Consider the following 19,677-nt stretch of genomic DNA (forward strand, 5'->3'; position numbering starts at 1 on the left):
GCAAGCATGCAAGGCTCTGAGTTCCAGTTCCAATTCCAGTACTGGCGTACACAAAAGCCCTATCACTGCCATCACCACCACCAACAAAACTCAGGCCAAAAGGTCTAAAGGTAAGGCTTAAGTGGTAAAGCACTTGCCTAGCCAGCAAGAAGCCCTGAGTTCTAACCTTAGTATCACCAAAATAAATAAAAATGATAAAATGTAAAAGGAAAAGAAGGAAAAATAAAGCTGGTATCAAGACACTATGTAAATCGTAAGACCTGAATTAATTTTAGAATTACTATAAACTTGAATCATACAATCAGTTTAAGCTAACATCTGCCTTGGTCTATTCACTGTACCGAGAAGGAATGTCCATGAAGGAAAGTGGTATATAAGGCAACATATTACTAATTTTTTAACCTCATAGGATAAAGTTGATAAAAAAACTTACGATCAATAAACTAAGGCAAGAAATCTATTAGCTTGAATGGAAAAGGTATAAAGACAAATTAATTTGATCCATTCTAAATAATTTTAGGTGGTAGTTCTAAAACATAAATGAGTAGCACTTTGCTCATGAGGTACCTAGATGTTTCCCTAGAAAAGAGAAGGCCAGAGCTAGGTGATGGTGGCTCATGCTTGTAATCCTAGCTACTCAGGAGGCTGAGATCTGAGGATCATGGTTCAAAGTCATCCTGGGCAGGAAAGTCCGTGAGACTCTTATCTCCAATAAACCACCAGAAAACCATAAGTGGCACTGTGGCTCAAGTGGTAGAGTACTCGCCTTGAGCTGAAGAGTGCAGGGACAGTATCCAAGCCCAGAGTTCAAGCCCCACAACTGACGGAAAGAAGGAAGGAGAAAGGAGGGAAGGAAGGAAGGAAGGAAGGAAGGAAGGAAGGAAGGAAGGAAGGAAGGAAGGAATGTAGAGAAAACGCAACTTATTTTGCAACAGGGGGATGTGGTCTTTAATACTCAAGTCTATCAAATGTGGAAAAGCAATTCTTTTAGATTTACTCCCCTTGTAACACTCAAAGGTCAACAAAGAGTACTAGAGATTTACAATTCAAGAATCACACACTCAATTGTGACAGAAGAGTGGGGAAAAGTTACACAGTAAAATAGTCAACTTAAGTAAGAACAGGTGAGGGCTGGGAAGGTGGCTCAGTGGTAGAGCACTTGCCTTGCATGCTCGAGGCCCTGGGTTCGATTCCTCAGCACCACATAAGAAAAAAGCCGGAAGTGGCACTGTGTGGCTCAAGTGGTAGAGTGCTAGCCTTGAGCTGAAGAGCTGAGGGACAGCACCCAGGCCCAGAGTTCAGGCCCCATGACCGGACCCAAAAAAAAAAAAAGTAAGAACAGGTGACCAAGAAAGAATGGTCTTCAGGGTTTTTCAAAAGCCATTTGATCTGATTTAAGATAACAAGGAAAGCTGTTGACCAACAGGGGATGAGGGGCCAGGAAAGAAAATGCAAGGGAAGAGGTTATTATGATTAAAATATGCATATCTGAAAGACCATAACAGACCATCTTTGTTATAATTAATACACACCAAAATAATGAATGACAGGGAAGTTATGTGTGGGGTATGTATCACCAAATGGAGAGGATGAGGAGGATGAATTTGGTCAAAGTAGACTATTTCATGTATGAAGAATGAATATGATCAAAATAGCTATTTGTATGTATGAAGGAAACCAGTAAAAGCTGGAGAGGAAGGAAAGGGAGAGTAGTGGAAGGGGCGAATTTGATGAGAATACATTGTATGCATTTTTACGAAAATGTCATAATGAAAATCCTTCTATACAACTGAGTGTTAGTTTTAAAAAAATTAATCTTTAAAGAAAAGAAAGCTATCTGCTCATTAGATAGTGGCAAAACAGGACAAAGAGCAAGCTTGCAAACATTCCAGCTGGAATATTTCATTTTACATATTTTATGAGGAATGTGGAGGCCACAAAGGTCTACATTAACTGGTAAACAGCTTTCTGAAGAAGAGAAAACGCATCAGTTACTAACTAGCTGGTGAGTTCAGTTAAGTCACAGTGTTCCTCAGTGTACAGGAGCCAGGGTAGGCTATAGTTCTTGAGTTTGGCTGATGAAAGAGGCTCAGTCAGCGTTTGAAGACATTCCCTTCACTATACACAGAACAATTCAATCAGATACTCTGGGAGTAGGGTCCACACAGCACTGGGAAGCCTAGCAGAGTTGAGAAGCTCAGGACAACATAGACTCGAAGGTCTACCCAGGTCTCGGGAAATTAAAAGGCACATTCAAATACTAGCACAATGAGTAGAAAGCAAGAAGGCACAAAATCCATACAGATATTAAGTGAATTCTGAACTGGGACTTACATGTGAATATTAACAGAGAATTCTATTCTCAAATGAACCTTGGTTCCCCCATATGAGAGTAATAAATGCTAGGCTAAGTAAAAACAATGAAATCACTCAAGGCAAAGAAAAATTTGAAAATATTTGTACTTCTTATCTAATTCTAAACTTATAAAGTACTTAAATATTAGGTCTTAAAAATTCAAGTAGTCAAAACTTTTTTGTTAACATCCTGCTCTAACCACGTGAGTTAACAAGTGTCAGACTCAGATCTTTCTAGTATAAAATAACTACAATTTAGAGTGTGAATTTAAGGGCCTTCTCGCTGAAAATGATCGAGTATAATGTGATGCAACACAAGAAAATTGCTGTATGGGGATGTATTGACTCCACAGGACAAGGCTATGACCAAAAGGCAGTGTAAGTGACTTCCTAGAAATAATTCATTGGAATGGAACAGTGAAAAAAAAAAGCAAAATTAAAGCCCTCCTTATCTTGCATTATAGCCAGTTATGGTATGAATTTTTAAAATGCAAACCTTAGATACAAGCACTGTAAAATGAACATAAAACCTCCCTGAAACAGTATGCATAAAGTGTGTGCATGTGTGTGTGTGTACATGAGTGTACTCTTGCACAGAAAATTCTTATTCTTTTTTGAGTCAAGAAACCCTTTGGTAGGTGATGAGTCCCTTCTCAGAAAAATGTTTTGAAATTCAGAAAACACAAAGGATTGCAAAGAATGAAAAATTACAACTTTCAAAATGAGAGTACCTATTGTAATGAAGAGCACAGATATTTTGCAATATTTTCAGCAACACACGACGGTGATGTGCTATGAAAACACCTGTAGTTTATATTGGTGACATAGTTTTAAAGCACTATTAGTACGCTGTTTCTGTTCTTAACGAAGTGTTAAATCCCTGTAATAGGTATAAAAACATTTTCCCATCCAAGTTTGCAACCCTCCTGAATTCTCTGAACCTTAGATAATGAACCTTTTATGTACATCTTTATCCCTGCTAGAAAGGCTTATTTATAAGCCTCCAGGAAGGAAAAAACATTTAGCTTGGAAGCCCTCAATGAGCACTTACTTGATCAACTGGTTCTAAACCCTGCAGACACAGAAATCTGGACAATTCCAAGCAAAGGTAGAAGGCAAAGGCACTTGAGGTAGACACTAATGAGAGCTTTGGGTAGTTCTGGAACCAAAATTCAAATGCCTTTTATTATTAATTGTATGTATTTTTATTGTTCTACATTGTTTCTTAAAATTTTACAATGGCTTACAAGATATGAAACACAGCAAAAGCTCATAAATCAGAGGGAGAGGAGAAGAAAAGTAAAGGAAGGGAAGGCAAGGGGAGAGGAGAAGAAATGAAAGAAAGGAGAAAGATGGGGAAGGAAAAGGAAAGGAAAGAAAGAAAAAGGAAAGGAAAAAGACAAGACAACCAGGGACATAAAGTAAAAGAGCATAAATAAAAGTAAGCCACATCTAAGCAGTCTGGTAGGCATCTTGAAGGAGGAAAATCTGTATAGTAACAAAATTCAGTTTCCAAAGGATTACATACAAAAAAAAAGAAGAAGAAGAAGAAGTAGAAAAGAAAAGAAAAAGAAACTTTCTTTTTTCTTTTTTTTTTTGGGTCCGGTCGTGGGGCCTGAACTCAGGGCCTGGGCGCTGTCCCTCAGCTCTTCAGCTCAAGGCTAGCGCTCTACCACTTGAGCCACAGTGCCATTTCTGGCTTTTTTCTTTTTGCTTATGTGGTACTGAGGAATCGAACCCAGGGCCTCATGCATGCAAGGCAAGCACTCTACCACTGAGCCACCTTCCCAGCCGAAAAAGAAACTTTCTAATACTAAGAATAGACAGAAATTTCTCCCAGGGATTGGTATAAAAAGAATGTAATTAATGAACAAGAACTCACTTTAATATTATTACAGAAGACACAATAAAGAGCTCTAAAGAACTTTAAACAACAACAGGGCTTAGTGCAGTGGCTCAAGAGGCAAGAGTAACAGCATCTTGGTCCAAGGCTAGGTGCTTAAGTGGTAGAACACTTGCCTAACAAGCACAAGGTCCAGAGTTCCATCTCCAGTACCACAAAACAAACAACAACAATACAACAATGGTGAAACAACAATTCAGTGGGGTTCATGAAGTACAGCTAGGTACTCAGCCCTTGAGATTCAGGTGCAAGCAGAGCACTGATTTCGTCATGTGCAGAGCTGAATGCTGGCTCCCGCTGTACCACAGAGGGGGCAAACTTCCCTTCAGAGCTCAACGCTCTCAGTTTGGTAGGTACCACAGTCTCTGTCACAAATACTCAGGCTTCCTGTGAGAGCAGCCATAGATCCTTTATGGATACTGAAATTTATTCTCTCCCAAACCTAAAAATGTAGAAACCACTATAAGCTTACAGGTTTAACAAAACAAGCAGAGGACTGAATTTGACCCATGATGCCATTTGCTAACCACTAAACTACAAGGACAAATTCCCCTCCTTGGCTTCTGACTATCTTTGTTTATTTGTTTATTTACTGGTATTGGGGTTTGAACTCAGCTTAGGCAAACTTCCTACAATTGTGATATGTGCAAGCCCTAGCTCTTTTAGCTAGTACCATTTTTACATTTTCTCTACAACATAAAAAGCTAATCAGGATGAGAAGTAGATAGACATGGTTTCTGAATTTTTCATTCCATGGAAATAAGGAGATAAACCAGGACAAATTAGCAACAAAGAAATGGTTTAAGGTTCAGTGTCTTCATAAAAAAAGCAGTAACAGCTGGGTACCAGTGGCTCGCGCCTGTAATCCTAGCTACTCAGGAGGCTGAGATCTGAAGATCAAGGTTCAAAGCCAGCCTGGGCAGGAAGGTCCCTGTGAGACTCACCTCCAAGTAACCACAGAAAAACTAGAAGCATCGCTATAGCTCAAGTGGTAGAGCACTAGCCTTAAGCACAGACAGGCTCAGTGACAGCACCCAGGCCAACAAACAACAACAATAACAACAAAAAAAAAAAACCCACAGTTTTAGAAAGGACAGAATTTTTTCCCTCTATTTTAGTTAGAAGCACATATGTATAATTTGCTAAGCCACTTATTTCATGTGTTAGATCTCCCATGAAACGAGGCCATACTGTTTCCCAGCATACAATTACCTTGGTGCAATCCCAAGAAGTCATTTGTTCTAAATGTCATCTACATAGCTCTGAATTTTTCTCTGTTCACATAGACAAAACATAGATGAGGGCACTTTACTGGGTCAACTTGCGTTTTCTCTATGATACTAGCCCACAAGTTACCTCATCTCTTTGTTTTAACAACCTTATGTATGGTTTCTAATACTTCGAATGACAAATTATAGAGAATTGCAGAATGAATTATATGAATAAGGCTTGGTGAACTAAAGAACTATCTTGCCCATAGAAACCTGCTATAACACAAGTAGGGGTCAATTACCCTCGTGGGAATACAGTAAGTCTCCTGAAATGTGTTACTTCATTCAAAAGATGCTTAAAACCATGCAAATACAATGTCCAACACAGGTAACAGCTGTCCTTTGATGCTAGACCTGCAGGTTTTCCATTGCAGACTGTGCAAGCACAGTTATGTCTGTATGTTTTCTTAATATTCTTGTGCAACCAGTGCTAGTAATGGGACTGTGTATGTGGCATAGGCTCCTTGAAATGTGAAAGAGTAAATTCTGGGCTGAGTTGTGGAAATGCCAGTGAAACCGCTAGTATATCCGAGAACAGGCCCATTGCTTGTGGGGCTTTGGGAACTTGTAACTTATGAATGGTCGACTGTGCAGCATTCACATAATGAACAAGGAGAGGTCTAGAGTTACACGTAAGTCGCTGCAGTTATTTCTGAGGACACTTATTCTTGAGTGCATGCATTCACCCACTGAAACACTGAAGCCTTGTATTATTAAGGTGAAACATTGGGTTCAATTCCAAGGACTGCTGTTCTAAAAACTAGCCACAAGGCCTCATCCAAACTAACACTGATTCCCTTTTAATAGCATTTGCTAAAATCCACATCTTCAAAAGCTTATACAGAAAAGATCCTGAGGAAAATTACTTTCAGTGTGACTATATCTTTTTAGTTTCTTCACTGTATTAAGCTGCTAAATTTAACTTAAAATTACAATGTATGTCTAAACAGTCAAAATATGCTTCCATTTCACAGCCAGAGTATCCTTTACATCTGTTGTATTAATGGGGGTAGCGGTGGGGGAGTGATTAAAAACATGGTGTTTATATTTTCAATAAAGCTGGAAGGCTTCATTTTGGTGCATGTGAAGGCAAACACCTAAGAACATCAACTACTTCACACATTTGTGAGAATGAGATGGGGGGACTGTGGCTAGTATGGAAAGTCCTTGGATAAAAGCTTATTCTCTTCTTCAAGCTGGAGAACTCAGACATCCCAAGTGAATTTATTATACTGATAAGAATTAATAACATAAAAAGATGCTTGAAAAGCTTTTTCAATCACAACCTCAACTCTGAAAAGAAAATGGAAGACACAGAGTATTTACGATAATCTAGACTTTTCCATTCATTGAATATAGCTAACTACATATTCCTTGTTTTCATTTTCCAGCTTTATTTTATTTTTCTAGCTAAGGTTTCATGATTTTGTGTGCACCACCACTCCCAGCAACAACACATCCTTCTAATAGAATTTTGTGTAGTACTATGAAGACATGGATTGTGAGATTCAACATCCATGTAGTGAGAGCTGTTCTTTGTTTAAATAGTATAACACCTCCCCAGCGAAATGCTTTAGTTTTACCCTGTGGAATATACCCAGCCAATACTCTTCCTCAATAAGAACATGGAAACATTCTCTCTCTCTCTTTCTTTTTTTCTTAGCATTCTTAACATTTTGTTTTATTCTTTGTTTTACTGTGCCATTAATGGCTTTCTGCCAAAAGAAAACTAACAAAAAACAAAAAACAAACTCAAAATATTCTTTGTTAATGACTTCATTTTAAGTACCAATTTAGATCACTTTGTTTGACAGATAATATACAATTGAAAATGGTTGACAAGAATATGTCAACATTGATTTTTCTTTTATGAAATATTCACTTAAAATGAAATGTACTGAAGGAAAGCAATTATGAGAACATTAATTGAAATGTTAGAATAAGCATATTAATGAAACATAATATTTTGCAACAATGTCTGTCCATTGCATACATATAAATCCAAATATATACATATGTACACATGTATTTTTAACGTGTCTTACAATAGTATGTGTTATAAGATCTATCAAATGCAGAGACCAATTTAGTGGCAAATGGAAACATTCTCTTAAAACAAGGTCATCAAAATGGAGATATACTTTGTTAATACCTATTACAAACACTCTCACCTGGGATTTCTAAAAATCTTGGACTTCCCTGAATTAATAATATAATCAAACAATTCTCACAAACATCGTATAAGATGCCTTTTACAATCTCACGGTTTCTAGGCACTGAAAGAAAGCAGCATATGATTGTCAGCATCCTTAAGCCTTGAATTCCAGGAGGGTCAATTTTTGTTGTTGTTGTTGTTGTTTTTACTGTGTGAAAAATTTATTGGCCGCTTAGTTTTCTCTTATCATCTACAAATCACAATTGCAGCTTGATTCAAGTATTAGAAGCCTTAACAGAAAAAAAAAAACCATTCTGTCTAAATATTGGCTTGGCAGTTAAGACTAAGCAATAAAAATTATTACACAATTTTGGGTAATATGGGAACAAAGAAAAATTTATTGCCTAATGCATTCACCTTCTATCATCACAAAAAAGATATATGTGATAGTTGGGGTAATGTGTTTGCTAATTTATGCCATCTACCTTTTTTTAGGTAGATGAATGTCAGTTTAGAGGAATGCCTCTAAACTGAATTCATTATTATTATCTTGAGATATCAGTTGTAGATAGCTGCAAAAACATTGCACCAATGTGCAATCACTTATGATTCACCTAATCCAGCTGTGTTTGCTAGGTAGTCTCATTCTGTCTATGAAATAAATAACTTCTTAACTACAGAGAAGCTAGGAAGATACAAGTTTCTCTTTGGGTAACTCTCTGAAGACTCATTCCAGTTAAATGGGTTCCTTTCTGGGTATTTATTCATGAACCTCCTTCATATTCTGGTGAAGACAACGGATAGTTAATGCACAGACGACTGCTGGACTGGTTTTCACTGGCTGAGTACTCAAGACATGCTAGCAATAAACAGAGCACATCAGAGCGAGCTTGCTAACAAAACACTCCCCAAAGTGAAACTGCAGAGACGTAAACATGCTGCAATTGGAATTTTAATATCTAGGTGATATTTGATCTTTTAAAAAATTTTGTTAGATAATATAAACCCAAAGGATGAGTTCAATTTTTCCTCTTTGTTAATAACTACTCAAAATGTTGTCACATTAATGACTCAATAGGCCAAGAGTTGCAATTACCTTTATAATCGATGAAAACAAGCTTTTATTAGGACTCAGCAAGTTATGTGATTACTCATCTACTATTTGGTGCTTCATGAAGATAGGAAATAACCGAAATGGATGGGTTTAAGAGATAAACTTGAGCTGAAGCTTTACTGGGCAACTGAACTTGGTTCAGCATTTTCCTGATAAGGTTTTATCTGTACTGCACATGATGTAATCACTGACCTCTCTCCCTTTCTTCCTGCCCCTCTCTCCCTCCCTCTCGCCTACCTTCGATTCCCTCCTTCTTACACGGGGATTGAACCCAGGGTCCCGCATCATCTTTTTTGATAAAGATGGCTATAAATGAATGACTTGAGAAAGCTTAAGGAAGAATGAGTAAAAGGGAAGTAGGTTACACTTTCTGAAGGAAAACAGGTATATTTTGAAATTGCCAAGGTACACCTTTTAAATATTGTTCTTTGGTCTTTATTTCTATCTCCACAATGTCAGAACAAAGTACTATGCCTAAGTTGGTATAGTATGACTCACTCACAGATAAAGTAACTACAAGGGAGTGCCTGCTATATTTATAGGAAATATTTCTTAGTGAATAAAAGAAACAAAATTGTAAAGCTGGGCATTGGTGGCTCATGCTTGTAATCCTAGCTACTCAGGAGGCTGAGATATGAGGATCATGGTTCAAAGCCAGCCCAGGCGGGAAAGTCTGTGAGACTCTTATTTCCAATAAACCACCAGAAAACTGGAAGTGGTGCTGTGGCTCAAGTGGTAGAGCACTCGTCTTGAGCTGAAGAGCTGAGGGACAGCGCCTAGGCCCAGAGTTCAATTCCCATGACCCACAAAAACAAACAAACAAAAGAAACAAAATTGTAGAAAATGTGATAAAGGGAAAAGTGTTAAGTATGTGGTTGCATAGTCAAGGTTCCAGCCTAGTAGCCTGGTCACCAACCTGTCAACCAGGAAGGGGCCACAGAAAAAGCTCTTGAATGTAGTATGCCAACTAGAATACTGAGTCAACCAGAAGATGGGATCCTCCTTTCAAAAGAAAAACCCTAAGATTCTTTAATACATTTTTTTTTAGTCAATACACATTTTTAAAGTAGAGACAGCTTAAATAAAAAGTAAATAATTTAGAAAAGTTAACTTACTATAAAAAGGATTTAAATACGTAAATAAAAAGTCAGCTGGGAATTTTAATGCTCTGGGCTCAAAGCTACCAAGAGATTTACTGGGCAGAATGTTTAAAGAATATAAAGGTGTGGGTGAGGTGCTTTTATTTAGACAGAAAACAAATGTTCTGTTTGGAATAGATTTATACAATATGAATGAACTAAAATCCATGGGTAAAGAATATAAGGCTTCAGTAGCCAGAGTCAATTGTGAAAGGCAGAGTTTCTGGTTTGGCCATTCTATAAATATTTGGAAAACCTAAATATCTGAGAAACTCAAATATCTGAGAACTTTGGCAGGAATTAAAACTGGAAAGAGCTTCAAGAACTTCAGGGAGAAGAAGAGCAACATGTAATGGGACCACTGGCATAGGACCAAAAAGTTAATTCAGCCTTTTAACACTAGATAAAACAGGAAAGTAAAAATCATCACCAAATGTCTTGAGTTGCCTTTATTCCCTTCTGGAAACTGGAAGGTGTGTATTACTCATATAATAACCGGGGAAGAGTGTGGAGGAATAAAACATGTGAAGATGAAAATATCAGATTTTATTGGAAGAGGTTTAAATTGATAAGAAATCTGGATATGATTTAAAAAGAATACACCACATGTAACTTAAAGAGAAATTACAGAATTATTAGCTTTGATATCAATATTTGGTAAATAAAAATCAACCTTTATAACAAAACATGCAAAGCAGACATTAACTAGATACCTAAAGCAAATATTAGTCTAGTATATAAATGATAACTATTAATAATGTAGTATTTTATATTTACAAATACATAAACATAACATATACTTTGAAAAGCTTTATAACAGCGCTCTTTTTGTATACTGGAGTTTGAACTCAGAGCCTGAACTCTCTCAGTTTTCTTGTTCACAGCTGGTGCTCTACCACTTGAGCCACATTTTGAACTCAATTTTTTGCTAGTTACTTTGAGGTGGAATATCACAGACTTTCTGCCTGGGCTGGCTTTAAACAATACTCCTCTGGGACTCAGCTTCCTGAATAGTTAGGATTATAGGCATAAGCCTAGCTGCTGCCTTTATATTTGGAGATAGGGTTTTGGTTTGTTCCCAGGTGCACACTTAGACCACAATCCACCTATTTTTAAGCTTCCTTTCATAGCTGGAATGACAAGTGTGTGCCATGCTCAACTTCTTTCTATTGAGATGGAGTCTCTCAAGATTTTCTACTTGAACTGACCTAGAACTGTGATCTATCAGATAGCCTTTCAGACAGCTGGGAAAACAAGCACATGGCACCTTGCCCCAGCCAATGGTTGAGAGGGATGTCGTGTGTGTATACCCAGTCTGGCCTAGATCTATGATTTTTCCAATCTTAGCCTACCAACTAGCTAGATTACAGGTATGGACCATCACCATCATTGTTACAGAACATTTTTATCACCAAAAGTTAACATTAGTGCTAGACAAATTGACTTTGCAATACTTATACTTGTTAGTTATATTTCCATAATACCAATTACAGCAAAATCAAGTAATTTTGAAATGCAGAAAGTTGCTGATAAGATTTAAGGGAAGTCACATCAGCTAACCGATGGAAGATTTTAGATTCTCAATAGATAGCACAAGCAGATAAGCATATAAAGGATTTTTTTTTTAGGCTGAGTTTGCTGGCATATGTCTGTAATCCTAGCTACTCAAGAGAAGGAAGTCAGAGGATCCCAGACCCAGGTTGAACCTTGGGAAAGGAGGAATCCTACCTGAAAATCAAACTAAAAGTGAAAGATTCAAGTAAAGTGCTTGCTTAAGAAGTTTGATGTCTTGGGTTCAATACCCAGTACTAGCAATAATAATAATAATTAAAACTTTTATGCACCAATTTATTCTAAATTAAAAGATTGATGAATAAGAAACAGAAAAAAAGACCAAATTTGCAACAAGTTAATCAGTTAATTAACCTTTCAGGAAAAAAAATACCCAATCTTTATTAGAAGAGAAACAAAGGGAGTTTAAAGGCCAACACGAATCTGAAAGAGGGTGGCTGATCGTCCATACCTGTGTGAGGCTAGAGGGAGGCCATAGATGTATTTCTGTTCTCAGAAAGGAGGTCCAGCTGGATTCTTGCACCCTCCCCCAGACCTACTCAAAGTTTCAACACAGACACACCAAAGCAGGAACTGGTCGCCACACTCCAAAGAGTAGCAGAGAAATATCAAGGACCTTAACCAGCTCCATCAAATTTCCCACTGAGCCCCAGAATTCACTGGAACAACCCAGTGATCTGTGAGTATTCTGGAAAGAATGAAGGAAGGAAGGGAGTTATTGAAACTAAAGGGTACTTTTAGACAGGAATGCCCTTAAACTAGACCATCACTGAGGATCAGACAGCAATGCCCATCTCTGGAGGGCTGCACAAGCAGAGGTCCCCAGATGAGTCCCTTCCCCCCACCCCCATTTCAAGCTAAAGCACTTTGTAGGGAAATGAGACTGACTTACATATTTCTGACTCTAGCAATCTGCTCAAGTTTATTTGTTCTTAAGTCCTCGCTTTAAAAGAATGACAGGTATGGAAAGGCTCAGGTGTGATATCAAGTGTTAGTGACTTGTAGGCATTGAAAAGAAGCAGAGGCTGTGTTTTCAGCTATGAGAGTTCAGGTCACTTAGGCGCTTCCTTCCATTGAAAATAGCTACAAACACTTGTTATGATAGAAGGTAATCCAATTAAAACAGCCAATAGCTGACAAAATAGAAAATTCAGAGCCAAAATCTAGGGGAACACAGGAATGTAGGGAGGTAGGCAATCCGAAAGTATTTTATCCTTACAGGGGTAGATAGCTGTTGGGAGGGTATGTGAACTGATTTCTACTGGTGGAGGTGAAACAGAAATCAAAGCACAGTACCCACAAAAGTAGAGAGAATAAAAAAAAGCCTTCTTCACATGAAGTAGAGCTTGTAGGAGCCAAAAATGAAGATGAACCAGATAAACCCTCTACCAAGACAACCCCAAAGATAGTTGTTTTAGTATATAAAACATAAATAAGGGTAGGTAGGCCTGCCTGAGAAACTGCATCCAAACAGTATGTGCATGATTGTGACGGAAATGCATAATATCTAGGTGGCCTAAGAAAAAATAAGTGATGAACTTAAGGTAGTCTCAAACTTAGGAGGGCAGCCAGGCACCTAAAAGAATCAAAAGCATCAAAACAGTTCCTAAGAAGGGTCATTTATCCTGTCTCAGAAAATCCCTGCAAGTAATACCTCAGGAGTAATGACAAATATTTAGTCGAAAATAACTACACACACACACACACACACACACACACACACACACACACACACAAGAACAGGCAAAGAAAAGGGGAGAAGAGTATCAAATCTACTGAAAACCTAGGAACTAAAAACAAATGCATAATGCAATGGATTCTGCAGCCACATATTTATTCAGGTATTTAACAAATATATAGTAAGAGTCAACTCTGTGCTGGGCTTTGTCACAGGTAATGGGTACACATGCCTTTTATAAACAAATCTCCAGGGGTAACAAGTCAGTTAATTTATCAATACTTATTTACCTTTATTTTCTGAGTTTTCCTAAGATGTCCAAACACCAAGTCTAATGAGTGCCCATTACTCTTAGGTGACAGGTTTTGAAACAAACAGGAATCTCTTAGGACAGAGACTGACATCATTAATTCCTTTCTCAGATTCTTATTCCCTAAGGTTCCATGGTTGAAGTAAACCTAATTATGCCCCAAGCAAATCACAGAGCCACAGTATTAGCAGAAAATCGATAAAAGACAAAGATAACTATCTTAGAGACACAAAGCACAAAGTTAACTAAACTTATCTTAAAAAATAATTGGGAAGTATTGAGTGGGGGGGGATGTGTGTGCATGCACATGTGCCAGTTGTGGGGCTTGAACTTAGGAACTGGGTACTGTCCCTGAGTCTTCTTGCTCAAGGGAGCACTCTATCACTTGGGCCACAACTCCACTTTCCGCTTTTGGGGTTAACTGGAGATAAGAGTGTCATGGACTTTCCTGCCCAGGCTGGCTTCAAATGGGATCTTCAGCTCTTAGCCTTCTAAATGGCTAGGATTGCAAGTATAAGCCACCAGCAACAGTCTAAGCGTGTAGATTTTAAGGTACATCTAGAACTAGTTGAAGGAACAGGAAGGGTGGAGAGAAGTTAGGCCAATATTTACTTACACGTGGACTACCTTTCTTAAACCAAAGTTACAGGCAAAATTTTGTTAATATTTGATTTATATAGGTGTGCCTAGACTATCAACTTGTGTCTTCTTATGTAGACTTTCCCAATAAAGATAAGGAATTATCACCCCTATATTTCATCTGTTTTCTCTTATTAAATATTCTGGTAGTTGTCACTTGCTGAGCCTTCAGAATAGTTTGACTTGCACTTCTTGGTTATATCAAACCACAGCAGTATAGTGTAATACTAGAAGCTGGGTGTGGTAGTACATGCTTCTAATCCCAACACTCTGGAGGCTGAAGTAGTAGGATCATATGTTTGAGGCCAGTCTGGGCTTCATAGTGGTTTCCAGACTAGTCCACCATATATACAGAAATCTGTCAATAAATATCATCATCATCATCATAAGAATTACTATGATCCTCCTTTACAAATGAGGTAACAATAGGTCAAATCATAAAATAGAGGTTTAGAGGTAGAAGTAACAAGAGTGTTGCTATTGGACAGACCTGAATTTAACTTGTGCCTTGCCCTTGGCATTCTTCCTCCCCTGGAGATAAGGCTAAGTGACTGTCTGGGATGCTGGCTGGCTGCTATAGGGATGAGATAAAATTTGGAGTGTCTGAGTGCATGGCACTAGGAAGTCCTTGTTTCTCCTCCTAGTGGCTCCTACTGTAGATATTTGTTTTGCCTTAGGTAGGGGGGGAAATAATGTAGCACTACTGCATTTTAAAAAGCAATGAAAATATAGATAATACCTTATAGCTACAGAGCACTTTATAGGGATTTTTTTTTCTTTTGCCAGCACTGAGATTTGAACTTAGGGCCTCATGTTTGCTCAGCTTGCTTGTTTGGATGGTGCTCTGCCTCTTCAGTCACATTGCCAGACCAGCTTTTTGTTGGTTATTTTGGACATGGAATATTGAAGGCTTATCTGCCCTGGCTGGCTACAAACCATAATCCACCGAGGAGCCTCCTGTATAACTAGAAGTATATGTGTGAGCCACCTGCACTTTCATTTCTCCCAACATTGACTTGTTTGATCTTTTAGAAAATAATGTAATATCCCAATTTTTTTTTTGGCTGGGTGTTTCTAAAACATCATAACATTATCTGTGGGCCTTGAAAAATGTTAATCTGGGAAATGATATAAGAAGAATGGCCTAGGGGCTGGGAAGGTGGCTCAGTGGTAGAGCGCTTGCCTTGCATGCATGAGGCCCTGGGTTGGATTTCTCAGCATCACATAAGCAGGAAAAAACGGAAGTGGCGCTGTGGCTCAAGTGGTAGAGCACTAGCCTTGAGCTGAAGAGCTGAGGGACAGCGCCCAGGCCCAGAGTTCAGGCCCTAGGACTGACAAAAAGAAAAGAAGGTGGAGGAGGAAGAGGAGGAGGGGGGGGGGGGAGAGAAGGAGGAAGAGGAGGAGGAAGAAAGAAGGCCCTAAACTTTTGCTTTCCTCTCTGTCCTCTGGCAGCACGTTGCCTCTTTTCCCTGGTATGTACTTGTGTGAAGGGGGTGGGATCGAAGGGTAGCCAGGGTTGTAGGCAAGTCAGGTTGGAAGGGAGGGATGTGACTGGATGTTTTGTTGGTATCAATGGTAAGGATGGAAGTAACATACTACTTTCCTTCAGGAAAAAAAAATCTTTTTTTTTCCCCTCAAATTTTCATTTTTTTTCCCCTCAAGCACATGAGAAAAACATTCTACATTCTCTCACTTAACGCCACTATTTACTCTTCTTAGAGCTGATGTGAACAGAAAGGCTATATTCATCTAGAAAGTACAAAAAAAAAAGCCTGAGAGAGATGTTTTGCTGTTCACAAAAATTTTCTAATAGAAAGCTGGGTGCAGGTGGCTCATGCCTGTAATCCTAGCTGCTCAGGTGGCTGAGATCTGAGGATCAAAGTTCAAAGCCAGCCTGGGCAGGAAAGTTTCTTATCTCCAATAAACCACCAGAAAACCAGAAGTAGCACTGTGGTTCAAAATGGTAAAGCACTCACCTTGAGCAAAAAGAGCTCAAGGACAGCACTCAAGCCCTGAGTTCAAGCCCCACAACTGACAAAAAATTAAAATTAAGATTAAATAAATTTATAATACAGTAAGTTATTTTGTTGATTTATACTAATTATCAGCCTGTGCCTTCTCCTGAGGGTTTCACAAAAAGGATCCAATCATCACCAACAACCCAGCAGAATTCAGCAAACAGTCAAAGTTACTTCAGAGACTGCTGTGTGAATTGACTGTCCTCTAGTGACAATGCAGAAAGCCATGTAATAATGCCCGCAGGTCCCACATGAGGCCAGCCAAGCCTCACTCCCAGGCTGGCTTCTGAGATGAGCAGCTCTCACTTCTTCAAATAATTGACCAACTTAGAAACCACACTAGGGTTTCAAAAACACTTTTTCAGTTACCACTGAAGGTCTGAGGAAATTTCACATGCACTTACAGCTGACTAGTAAAGCATCAATAGTACCTATCTGGTCCTTTTGGGAATGTGGTTGGTAGGTGGATTTATAACTGTGTTAGGTTAAGTATAAATCTTGAAATCCTTTTTCAGTTAGCTATTTGGGGGCATTAATTTAAGCCTATAAACCACACACATAGTGACAAAAATTAGAAGCCTCAGATTGTGTAAATACAAAAAACAAACTGTGGTCCTCAAATTCCTCACTGTGTAGAGTCCCCAAAATGATGGGGGGAGGGGGACTCCATCCTCTCCACTTCACAGACTGACTCCCTTCTGACATGTTTGGCAAAGCTCTTCTCCCCTATCAGAACTAGAAGTTCCTTGATGCAAACAAGAGAGAATAAAAACCCAGACAGAAACTCTGACTGCCACAGCAGCTTGCCATTTAGAAGACATCATTTAGGATCTTACAGAAATTAATTCAATGAAACGGGAAAAAAGATCTTCATTTTGCATTTTAAAAACATATTACAAGGCTGGGAAGGTGGCTCAGTGGTAGAGCGCTTGCCTTGCATGCATGAGGCCCTGGGTTCGATTCCTCGGCACCACATAAGCCAGAAGTGGCACTGTGGTTCAAGTGGTAGAGCGCTAGCCTTGAGCTGAAGAGCTGAGGGACAGCGCCCAGGCCCAGAGTTCAGGCCCCACGACCGGACCCCCCAAAAAACAAAAACAAAAACAAAAAAAACACATATTACAAGGCTGAGAGTTGGGCTCTGACTATTGTCCCATCCCAAATTGATGCCAACTTCCTCCTGGACCTTCCCACTGGTCTAGTGTGGCACTCCCCCCCCCCCCCCCGCCCCCAAGTCCCTTCCTGTTTCCCTAGCTGCCCAAGTCACACTTCCAAAACCTGCATGGCTCCTAGCCTCCCTTCCTCTTCTTGTTTGGTTCACCTCTTCTCCAGTCAGTCTACCGCCAAAACTGAACGCTTTAAAGGTATTTAAATAAGAACCAATATTTATTGAGTGCCTACTACCTTCCAGCCATGCATTTACTTCTGAACAGACTACCCATTTCATAACCACCACAGCCATTTGAAGCTTGCAGTGTTGCAAAACGTGTGTTTAGCACCCAGACTGCTGGGTGGATTTTAATCAAGGCTTGTAGACCACATCAGAAGCAACCCAAATGCTGTCAATAGTAAGGCTGTGACTCTTTCCAACTCTTAAAGAGTCATTTTCCCCACTTTTATTGAGGGTACCTCTTGACAAACACTACCACTGTGTTTTGTTGGCGTGTGTGTGTGTGTGTGCACGCGCGTGTGGCTTAATACTGAACCCATATGTGTTAGGCAAGTGTGCTACCCCAGAGCCATGTCTTCAGCCTGAACGGCGACCATTTTTAAGGATGCAGAATTTTTAAGGGCCAGTGTTGCTACATGAGGAAGGAACTTTTCTTTTGACTCGCACTCATCACTCCCATTAAAAAGGGCCTGCCCAGATCAAAGGTGGAGAAAGCTGCCACCGCTGGAAGCAGACCCTTCTTCCTACCCCACCAAACTGAGGGGACCCGGCCCCTCTCCAGCAACCAACGCGTGCCACCCAGCGGGTGCCCTGGGGAGCAGACCTGCTGGAGGGTCAAATCCTGCGCTGCAGACAGGCCCTTTCTTCCAGCTAGCCTACACAACTGTAGTTTCTTCTACGGAAGTCTGTCACTAAAACCCGCTCTGGGGAGGCTCCCCGGTCCAAACCCCGGTGACCAGCGGGCTGATCTCCAGCGACCCGAGCGGGAGCGGACCGGGCAGGCGCGAGCCACCGCGGAGCTCCCGCGGGCGGGCGGGCGGGAGGCGGGTCTGGAGCTCTCCAAGGGAAGAAAAGCACGAGCCCGTCTCTGGTCCTGACTTGGATCCAGACCCACTTTGCAAGCCCCGCAGGTCCCCACCCCGCGGGAGCCCCTCTCCCCGCCCCCGCCCCCTCCAACAGGTCCCCGGAGGCGCGGGGCGCACCGGGGGGACCCGGGATCCCGGGCGCCGCCTCGCCGGCTTCCCCTCCCCGCGCCTCTTCCTCCTCCTCTTCCCGGCGCCGGAGCCTCCTCCGGTGGAGGGTGGACCCGACGCCGGGTCGGCGCAGCACGGTGGGAGCGGAGGGGGAGGGCGGGCGGCTCGGAAGCCTACCGTCTTCTGCTTCTTGATACCCGACATGGTGCTGGCCGCGGCGGAGCCCGGGTGCGGGGACCAGAGACCGAAGGCAGGTCGCGCGGATGGCGGTGGCGGCGGCTGCTGCCAGACTCCCGGGAAGGAGGTATTAAAGGCTCGGCAGACACGTCGCACTTCCCTTGACCAGCCCCCTTCTCCTCCTCCTCCTCCTCCCGCCGCGCTCCTCTCCGCCCCGTCGGCTCCGCCAGCAGCGCCCGGCCCCCGGGGACCCTGCGGCCGCCCAGCCCGGCCCCGGTTCGCGGGCGCGCCCCCCCGCCGGCCTCGGACCCGGGCCAGACCTTGAAATCCCAGCGGCGGGCCGGCACGCCCAGGGAGCAGCCCGGGCCCAGCTCACCCCGCTCCCCCCATCAGTGGACACCCCGGGACCCACCCCACCCGGCACCGCCTCCAGTAAGCCTTTGGTACCCACTAGCTTATTTAGTTAAGGGTGGTGAGGACTGGAGGCCACCAGGCTTGCTGACACGGACGTCAGAGTGTGCGGACTGTGCTCAAATGCAGAATTTAAAACGACATCCCCTATAATCACCCATCCCATCGTCTCTACCCATTTTACAGATGAAGCCTGTGAGGATGATATCGAAAGCAAAGGGCTTCAAATTCAAGCCATAGGGCTGCAGATCTTGTGCACCTTGTCAGAATACCGTTCAGGATAAAATCGCCAGGCCCAGGAATAACCTGTGCACTTCGCTGCGGGGGGCAGGGCGGGGAATTCATGCTGGAGAGTTTACACATCCACTCCATTCCACCGGTGTCTTCACGGTAACTGACTAGCTGAGACACCGCCCTTCCGCACAAAGTCCCAGTCCTAAACACAAGGCTGGCCCCAGTCCAGTGGACCAATGCCCAAAAAGGATGGGCCCTGTGGAGAAAGAGAAAAAAGAGGCCCGAGTTGAAGAAGCTTATCATTCACTCCAAGGTTTTATTCCAGAGAAGTCAATGTGTC

At 41.3% G+C, this 19,677-nt stretch overlaps 1 protein-coding gene across 2 annotated transcripts in view; it reads right to left on the reverse strand.

Moving 5' to 3' along the window:
- Papss2 (3'-phosphoadenosine 5'-phosphosulfate synthase 2) overlaps positions 1–18,866 on the reverse strand; it is a 75,852-nt gene extending 56,986 nt beyond the window's left edge. For both annotated transcript variants that reach the window (XM_042689633.1, XM_042689632.1), the window contains exon 1: positions 18,693–18,866. In XM_042689633.1, the coding sequence (XP_042545567.1) occupies positions 18,693–18,719 (27 nt within the window). In that variant the 5' untranslated portion in view covers positions 18,720–18,866. The remainder of the gene's footprint in view (positions 1–18,692) is intronic.
- Between the last annotated feature and the right edge of the window lie 811 nt (positions 18,867–19,677).

Source organism: Dipodomys spectabilis, unplaced genomic scaffold (genome assembly GCF_019054845.1).
Source record: "Dipodomys spectabilis isolate Male_0828 unplaced genomic scaffold, ASM1905484v1 ptg000125l, whole genome shotgun sequence".
Lineage (NCBI taxonomy): Eukaryota > Metazoa > Chordata > Mammalia > Rodentia > Heteromyidae > Dipodomys > Dipodomys spectabilis.